Here is a 10307-nt window from a genome sequence, read left to right as displayed (position 1 = left end):
GCAATATAATTAATAATAATTTGACATGTTTGTTACATTAAATGAATTCAATAAATTTTGCACGCCATGCTTGGCAGAATATGCGGTTCCACATAATATTTAAGACCAATGTACTTGTATATTATACCATATTCTAGCAAATAAACACTTCTTATTCTTATTCATAATCACAATCAGTGTGAAACCTTAAACTTACTGTCATCCACAGCTCCGGGCGGCAGTGCACAAACTATGGGCGACTGGTGCGCAATCCGGCCATACTGCGCGTCGTAGATCACCAGCCTGGAGTTAGGGTTGCAGGAGAACTCGACGGTTTCACCTTCGCATACTGTGCGACTGTGAAATTCATCTGCAAAGATAACATTCATGAGAATTTGTTGCTATACTGGAATTTATAGCTCAACAGGTTGTGAAGCTGAAGTGGCAATGGGCAAGACACATAGTCTATACTAGCTGTGCCCGCGAATTCGTTCGCGTGGAATAGTGACTTTTCGGGCAGCATATACTCTCTGTACGTTAAAAATGTTCGCCGTGATTCTTTAAATTGACATAACTTTTTTATTTATGAACCGATTGACAGGAAATAAACACTAAATATTAAGTGAAACTTACTACAATATATTAATGAAAACCGTATCTAAATCGAATAAGCCGTTTCTGATATTAGCGTGCACAAACACACAGATAAACAGACAAAAAAATAATTAATTACAATTTCGGGTTCGGCATCGATATAATAACAACCCCTGCTACTTTTTTTTATATATTTCCATTGTACAGACACCACTTTTCCACAATTTTATTATATGTATAGATACTTAGTCATACCGCTGGATTCAGGCATGGTGTGTGGAAGTCCCTACTAAAGACCGCCCAGCTATGGACTTCTATTACTTGACAATGATAACGATCATGATGATGTAAAGTATGATTACTCTGGTTTCGTAATCCATATAAATAAAAATGAATTGCCGAAATGTACGCGCATAACTTCCGAACGATTGCACCAAATTCGTTAATTCTTTTTTTTGTAATTGTAAGGACAAGGTTTGTATGAAAGAAAATTTGTGGAAAATCCACGGGAAAAGACAATTACGGCAGGACGCGGACGAACTCGCGGGTTACAGCTAGTACGTTTATAAATAGAAATAATTAGCCATATATTTAGCCATAAATATCATAAACCTCTCTCAAGCGACGCATGTAGGTAATAGTTTTTATGCAGGCTCTAATGGCCTAGGCTAATGACTAAACCATTAAACCCCTTTCCAACTGCTAATAAATAATTTTGTCGGTAAGATTGTAACTACCCGCGACTGCTGTCTACCAAAATCTAGTCTGATTTCCAAAATACATCGCTTACCAAAACTACTTAACCTTGAACCAAAAAACCAAAGCTAACAGCGCATTGCAAAAAACCAACAGAAGGGCTATTCTTCAAATTACTTTTGTAGTTTCCTAAATGCCTAAGGGTCAGTTACATTATGTTTTAAATATCTCTTCAATTTAATATAAGTACATTACAAAAACATGAAACTGCCCTATTCAAGAGTTCATTTACTCGCCCTTTTTCGTTTTATTGTTGAAAAATGTGATACGTCATCCACTCTACCACAATAGTAATCTCATTAATCAAGTTTTTCTATTGCTGACAGTTTTGCGTCTGACCACGGCCTAAGATTATGGTAAATGACGATGCAATCTTCGAAATGGGATGGACGAAAAAGTTTGGCAGCCTTAAAACTCTTAAATGGCTTCAACCCGCCATCAGAATATATAGGAATACTAAGTCAGAAGCACATTTTTTAACCCCCGACCCAAAAAGAAGTGTGTTATAAGTTTGACGTGTGTATCTATGCATCTGTGTATCTGTATATCTGTGGCTTGGTAGCTCCTAAATTAATAAACCGATTTTAATTTACTTTTTTTTGTTTGAAAGGTGGCTTGATCGAAAGTGTTCTTAGCTATAATCCAAGAAAATCGGTTCAGCCGTTTGAAAGTTATCAGCTCTTTTCTAGTTACTGTAACCTTCACTTGTTGGGGGTGTTATAAATTTTTAATTTACACTTGTTTCTGTTGATATAGTGGGCTCAAAGCACGTCGTTCAATCTGAAATTTGAAAGTAAGAATATGAGAGTTTAGGCCGGGCTTCTGTTTATAAATAAAAGTCAGTTTCATCAAACAGCTCTTGGAAATCCATGCTGAATATACCGAATATTTTGAATTGACGGCTAATTTCAATACAAATCTCTTGCTGAAAATTATTGGCAAGCAATGTGTACTGATGTGTACTTATTTTTTCTTTAAATATTTCTTAAAAAGTAATACTGTCACACTTGTTTTCAACAATGTACGACGTCTCGCGGGAATCTTTTCGTGTTACCTCTCATAAGATACATTATTTAAATATTTCGAAAGCTGGCTCACCCGAATGTGAAAGTGCATTGGGGTTGGAGGGGAGTATTTTGAAAAGCTATAAATAAACTTTTTTCGAATTCCGACTATTTTTGATTTCACTAAGTAACTTTTTTTAATGAATATTAGCCATGCTATCATGACTAATACTCCCCTTTCCCCTCCAATTAAGCGTAAAGCTTGTGCCAGGAGTGGGTACCACTATTGTGGTATTGCAACGGGTGGGGTTTGAACCGCCGACCTTTCGGCATTCAGTCCGCTCCTCAACCGTTGAGCTATCGAGGCTTCAAACTTTGGAACATCCCACGTACTTTTTATTTTTGTGGCTCATAAAAAGTTTATTTATCTTAGTTTTTGGCTTATAAAACGAATTTAGTGTCAATACAAAACCGTGTATGTACTGAAAACTGTAAATATTAGTTTAGTAGCCAGTATCTACTCGTTGCAAGTAAATTAGCAATATCAATTGCGGTGTAGACGACCTCAACCCTTCCGCTCCATTAGGAATACTACACCGCCAATACGTTAAAAGCACCAGGGGCATTCGTTTATCAATTACTAGACGTCTGACCGCTTTTTATTTGTGGATACCGTTCACTATTGTATTATTGAAATTAATATAATATATACGGGCGGTTAAAAGCGTTTATTTTAAAGGGAACAAACGTTGCGGCTCTTTTTCGTTGTATCTGTATGTTTTAGTTTTAATTTATTGGTGTATGAATAAATAAAAATAAATACACTTTTTGAAAGTAAGTAATACTTATCAGATTTAATTATGAAGAAATATTATATATATTATATATTGTAACAAATCCACTATTTTTTTCATATTTTTGTCCAATTTATTGTATTTTTTTTTATTTCAAGTTGTTCTGTGCTATTCAATTACCTAAATCTACAATCATAGTAAATAGGAATTTAGCTGTCTGTAAGTTTGGCTCGGGTTATGCATCTTTATGCCAAAGATGTATTAAACAACTATAGCTCCTAAGGTCAGGTGTTCCAGAAAGGCTGGCTCATTTTTTGCGAAGGGGATCAGCTTGTTTGTTCAGCGCAGATATGCAGCAAGTATTCTTCGCATCAGTCCATGCAGGCATGATTTGTACAGTAATTAGAATATATTGTTATCTAACCATAAGTTTCATTACAAAATTTTCAATTAAAATATTTTTTAAATAATTACTTTTAATTAAAATTGCATTAAAGTTACTTTATTCATTCAATTGCATTAAAATTAATTCATTCTACTTAATACCTCGCAATTAAATATCGGTTAGTGCCAAGAAAACGCAGCGTTTAACCGCCCGTCTGCTCTACAACCTATAATGAGGGCCGCACCTAGCCTCACCTACGACTTGCCTACGCCGCACCCGGGGCAGCAACCCCTATCCAGAATTTAATAACCCCGCATAAATCACAACCCTACACTCTAGTCTAACTACCCTTAACTACTAACCATCGTAAGTCAATGTTTAGTGAATCTTCCCCTTTTTTATTACTAAAAAATACTTTTCATTTTTCATGGTGATGAAAATAACGTTTTTTTATTTATCCAATGACGTCAGTCGTATCAACGTTTTTGAAAAATGCCCTAAGAATAAATCTTCGCCAAAAAATGTGAGCATTTCCCAAAACGTGTTTCTAGAAAAATACAACGAAGGACCAAGGTTTCAGTTTTTTTTTTTAAATTTTGTTACTTACTAAACATTTTTAGAAACATCAGTTTTTTTTTAAATTCTCATGTTTCTTGATGATGACTCGCAAACTAAGTTTTTAACTAACATAACCGCTTTTTAGCAAAAGGATGGCAGAAAATCGGTCACCTAAAAGATACGTGATTGGCTTGATTCCTGTTTGATAAAACTACAAAAATTGAAAAATTGCGTCAAGTCTTCAATTCGTTGACACCCCAAAGTCTAAACTAGAAAATATTACTCAAATGTCTATTAATTGAGGAAGGAAAGGCGCTATTTTCAACCTAATATCAGCAGTGTAATATTACTAATGGAACAAAAGGGTTGAAACCGTTTGCGTAGAAATTAATAATACTAATTTACTTGGAAACAACAGACTCTAATTTCTAAACCAATATTTGGTAATTACACAGAACAAGTTTGATATTACTCTACGACTGTACGCGCTCTGGTTTTATGGAGTAATGTAATATTTGAACGAGTTTTGTACGTAAACAGGAATTTAACTTGATTTTTCTTAGCGCTATTAAAACAAGCTTGCCTTTTCTACCAAAGATGTTGTACGTATTGCCTATAATGGGACGTGACTGAAACAAAAGATTTTTTAGCTCTCGTCAAAAAGGTTTCAATAGCTAAGAAGGAAGGACCTCCTATTGGAAGGTACCAAACTCATCCATCGATACACATCGTTACGCATTCATGTTATAAAGGCAATTTTAATCCAACAAACCAATAAAGATGCATTTAATAAATGCATGCATTATGTATGGTATTAATAGAATTTATACTTCCATACTAATATTATAAATACGAAAGTTTGTCTGTTCATCTTTTTCTCTGTCTATCTACGAGATTTTCAGGGCCCAGCCGTTTAACTGATTCTAACGAAAGGTTAGTTACATCCTCCGACCTGATAAGTTTTCATTCAATCCACGCAGAAAATTTTATGTTAAAAATAAATAAAACTCATGATTTTTTTATTTAATTATTCTCTTCAATAATTAATTCTAGCCCCATAAGCTACCGCTATACAAAACATCAAATCATTTTATTACTACGGCCCAAGATCCTTAATTTATCGTCTTCATAATTTGCAACTTCCTGAATATACAAGAAGGTTCAAACATCCATCAAGAGCAAACTTCAGTTTACAGCGCCTTTTCGAATTCCGCCAAATTATACAGCGCCGTCGAAGTTCCTATAATCGGATTTTTATGAGAGAACTTAGCACCTAAAGGCTGCAAAGTTCATGAATAAATAAATCGCAAATATACCATACGGTAGCGAAGAGCAGTAGAACTCTGTAGTAGTTTATAGGATTCAGGACCCTATTACTAAGACTCCGCTGTCGTCCGTCCGTCTGTCTGTCTGCTAGTGGGCTGTATCTTGTGAACCGTAATAGGAAGAGAGTTGAAATTTTCACAGAATGTTTATTTCTATTGCCGCTATAACAACAAATACTATTTCAAAATGGCCGCCACGAAAATTAAAAAAAATTAAAAGCGTTATTTCTTATACGGTGGTACGGGATCCTGCCTGTACGAGTCCGATTCGCAATTGGCTGATTTTTAGCAGCTAGTAATTGTTTACAACTTTGTTCAAGCTAATTTGTGAATCCGTTCACACATACGCAAATACAGAATAAACTTTTCTCTTCAAACTAGCGACCCCCGGCCTCTTCGTAAAATCTATAAAAGCCATCTATCTATAATCTTCTTCAAACTATAAAGGTTCCTTATTTTCTTACAGAACTCTAAGAAAAATGGAAACTCAAGACCGGGCGTAGTGTACGAGAAAATGCAGGAAAGCGAACTCCGCCTAGGTGGAATAACGCTGACTCGAAGAATAATACAGAATAAAGTTAATAAAATAAATAAAATCTTTGTCAACTAACACAAAAGAAAGAGAAGAGTGAGCTAATTTGTTTATACCTTTATTTTATTCAAAAATAAAATTAAAAACAAGTGCTGCGGGGGTCTCGATGAGGTTTTAGATGTAATTTAATTTATTTCAGGTTTTAATTTTATTATTATTATTTTTAGTTTTAATTTAGATTTAAGTTTATTTAATGAAATTTAAAATTGTTATTATACGTAATTTTGTACATTAAGTACCTAAATTTCTTTATTACATTAGGTATTTTATTTTTTATATTAGAATCTAAATTTTTATTTTAGATTTTACCTTTGTAATATTAAGGGTGTGCAGGTTGCTTGAAATGAACATTTATTTATTTATTAATTAATAACCTACCCATTTATCTAACAAACAAAGTGTCCTTGCTCATGACAACCAATCCGCGTGCGGTTTTAACGCGTCAGACACCGCACGCGAAAATGTCGCCATATACCTACGTACATGGATAAAGAGCTTGAAACTATTCCCTTTATGTTTGGCTACAAATTAACTACACTAGCTGATGCCCGCGAAAAACGTATCTCTTATAGGCTCACTTTGTTGTCTGTCTGTCTGTCTGTCCATAGAGTATCGTATGAAAGGGCTATAGCTAAAATAGATTTTCATTTATTTTAATGCATAATAGTTTTCGATTTATCGTGCAAAATGTCAGGAAAAATACCCGAGTACGGAACCGTTGATGCGCGAGTCTAACTGATATTTGGCCGGTTTTTTTTTGAAAGGTTAACAGAGCACCTCAATATTTTTGATAATGGCCTCAATGTAGGTCATGTAGGATTCATTCACATAAAAGGAAAATATCATCGCACTCACTCAACGTTAGGGTTTCTTTGGAAGAGAAATTGCGGTATTATTTAATACAGTTCCAGCATAAGAAATATCGGACGTTATACGATATGATAGAAGGAACATTTATTTTTATTCAATGTAATACTTTACGTATTAATGTCTTTGATCTCAAAGCTATCTTAGTCAGCCGTTTTTCATCTAAAGGGCCAGTTGCATATCAAACGGTTTCTTATGAATTTTCTCCTAACCGAAATAAAAATAAATAAAAATTTCAGTAGAATAATTTTACATGGAACATAGAAATTGGGACCATCCCAGTAAGTGACTAGTAATCACACTAATAATATAAAGGCGAAAGTTTGTATGTGTGTGTGTGAGTGTGTGTGTGTGAGTGTGTGTGTGTGTGTGTGTGTGTGTGTAGGTTTGTTACTCCTTCACGCAAAAACTACGGATTGAACTGAAATTTAGGATGGAGATAGATTATACCCTGGATTAGCACATAGGCTACTTTTTATCCCGGAAAATGAAAGAGTACCCACGGGATATCAGACCCTAAATCCACGCGGGCGAAGCTGCGGGCATCAGCTAGTATTAATAATTTTAGAGTTACAGTTATATAAAGTTCTACTAGTAAAGGACTAATAGCAACGTTGCTAAGTAACTTATCAACAGATTACAGATATAAATTTTGGATATACCAGCTATACTCATATAATATCCAAAACTTATTATATGGAAATAACTCACTATAGTTTAACCATTAAGATTACAGATGGATTAATTATTCAGCCGTAAAACGGCATTCCATTATGGATCACACTTATCACACTAATATTATAAAGGTTAAAGTTTGTGTGTGTATGTTTGTTACTCCTTCATGCAAAAACTACTGGACGGATTTGCCTGAAAGTAATGGAGATATTTAAATTGTACCCTGGATTAGCACATAGACTACTTTTTATCCCGGGATATCATAGAGTTCCCATTTAAAAAAAAACAGATATTTTTAAAAAACTTACATCCACGCGAACGAAGTCGCTGGCATTAGCTAGTCATAAATAATATTCGTCACTAAAAGGAATTTGCGTGTAATATGGGACCAAGTGGACATTCATAGGGACATAAGTGTCGTTTTATACGGGCCTACGGGTCGGCATTTGAATAATTCGATAAACTTTCCGGCTTGTGGTCAGAGATCAACAAAAAAGCAGGGATACTACTTTGATAATCCTTCTGAACTTAGTTTGGGGGATCTTTTGACAAGCTTTGACAACGGTTTATCGAAACGATCACTATGTAAACAACATACCTAAATGAGTTAGAAAGACTCACTAACCTACGTATTCGACTTTATTTAAAAGTCCAAGCACAATCAGTGTGACAACCATTTCGCATGTCTTTCGCAACTCTTTGTCGATACATAACTGTTAAGCTTTAGAAAGCGTTGTTCTATCCATAAACAGTTTGTACACGGCATTGTACCGTAATGCTAATCGCTTCCAATAGATCTTTATAGGAGAGCAGCAACTAGCCACGACCGAAGCCTACTAATTTGCCCTTGGGAATCGAACCCAGCACATAAGACCACAATGCCCCTCAATCAATCAATTCTTAACTACTAGGCTACATCAACGAATTTAAAGTAAGATCATAATAATTTCTAATACTTAACCAGCATAAAGATGCAGATTCTGAGCCAAAAGTGAAAGCAGGCAAATTCTAACCGAAAAGTGGTGCTTAAGTGCTATTCATGGGCAAAATATATCCGTGTTATAAAAGTAGGGATGAGTTTGAAGGGGTACTTACGTGGTCGACATTTGTAAGCCACTTCGACTATCTTCCCGACTTGAGGGCAGGGATCGATTATGCCCGGCTTGGTTTTCGTGCTGAATTCACACTGGGGCTTCTTTTGACAGGCTTCCACGACAGTTTGTAGAAGTGAATACTGTGCGAAAAATAGGTCATTAACAAAATCATTAACTAACTCAAACATTAAGTGATAACAATTATTTTTAGTTTTTTTAGTTTGCTTCCTCCGAACCGCTAGGATATGGAACGCCCTTCCAGCATCAGTTTTCCCCTCCACTTTTGATACGGGTACCTTCAAGTCAAGAGTGAATAGGCATCTTCTAAGCAAGCACGCTCCATCTTAGGCTGCATCATCACTTGTTTGATTGCAGCCATGCGCTGGTTTATAAAAAAAAATTGGCCTATAATTTTCAGCTTGGTATGAATAAGCTTCGATAAACTCTCAATATAAGGGACGTGTGGCCTAAGTAGTTATATTATCAGCGCATTTCAAACCATCCCAATTGTTATGCTACTTTAACTGGATGGGAGACTAAATCTGGACATCCGAATTTGGTTTTTACTTGAAATTGATGGGCCGTGAAAAACTAGCAGACAGATAGACACACTTTTACATTGATAATTTTAAACTGCAGCCCAAGAGCATCATCAGTGCGACAAAGCCGTACAAAGCGATAGAGATATGTCGCACGGTTTGTGTTCGGATTGCTGACCCTGCGTCATAGGCGATTATTTTCTAGTGAAACAATAATAAAATAACACGTCTACGGACACTTATCATTTTCACCCTGGATAATCTTAGATCCTGTTATCAATAAAAATATCGACCTACGAAGGCTGTTTCAAAAGGATCAGCCATGTGCTTAAGGTTTCTTTCAAATTGAAGGGTGTACTACGCTCGCTTCAATATGAAGGCAGCCAGGCCTAAATTGGGGGAGATATTGTTGTGGCAGCGCATATCGGTCGATTGCGAATATTAAGCAACGTTGATCCAAGTCGGTGATTGGATGGGTAGCCGAATTTAGATATCTAAAGGAGATCATTCTGGCTCCATACATTTTTGAGCCTTTTCTGAAAGTGCCGGCCAACGAAAAAAAATGGTACGGATCGTTAGAACTAGCCATTTGGAGTTATAGTTAATATGGCAGAAAAGTTGTAGGATTGTTCTGAACCAAGATATACAGGGTCGAAGATTCGTCATTTTCATACATTTTATTGATTTCTAAAAGTGCTGGGAAACATAAAATAATGTTAGATATTGCTAGAACTAATAATTTGAAGCAATTGTTAATATGAACCGAAGGCTGTGGGGCCATTATATGTCGTGTTATACAAGTTATACAAAAAATGAATATAGTTTGTATAATTAATTGTAACCGATTTTATGATTTTGTTATTGTTTTATACGAATTTGAATACACGTACAATTATTTTGACTCCCACGAAGTGCTGGATCAGCTGCAATGTGGACAAAATTAGTTTATACATACCTGGATTGTATGCGGCCTTGTAATACTAGGTGATCTCATCCAGCCATCTCCCAAACTTCTGCCACTGGGATATCTCCGGCGAGCTCTGTGATGAATGCACCATTTCGCTATAAGTACTGTTCACCATAGTAACTACGGGCTTGCTTCAGTCGATAGCTGCCCAAAGCAACCTGCGTCAATTCTTCTGTGA

At 35.6% G+C, this 10307-nt stretch overlaps 1 protein-coding gene across 1 annotated transcript in view; it reads right to left on the bottom strand.

Moving 5' to 3' along the window:
• The window catches only part of LOC123871782 (protein eva-1 homolog C-like), a 35018-nt gene that overhangs the window by 7649 nt on the left and 17062 nt on the right, over positions 1-10307 (bottom strand). The window contains exons 3-4 of the mRNA XM_045915723.1: positions 8625-8763; positions 197-349 (exon numbers count right to left, since the gene is read on the bottom strand). Of these exons, the coding sequence (XP_045771679.1) occupies positions 197-349; positions 8625-8763 (292 nt within the window). The remainder of the gene's footprint in view (positions 1-196; positions 350-8624; positions 8764-10307) is intronic.

This window comes from Maniola jurtina, chromosome 14 (assembly GCF_905333055.1).
Source record: "Maniola jurtina chromosome 14, ilManJurt1.1, whole genome shotgun sequence".
Classification (NCBI taxonomy): domain Eukaryota; kingdom Metazoa; phylum Arthropoda; class Insecta; order Lepidoptera; family Nymphalidae; genus Maniola; species Maniola jurtina.
The sequence above is the reverse complement of the archived record's forward strand: the minus strand, read 5'-3'. Positions and strand labels throughout refer to the sequence as shown.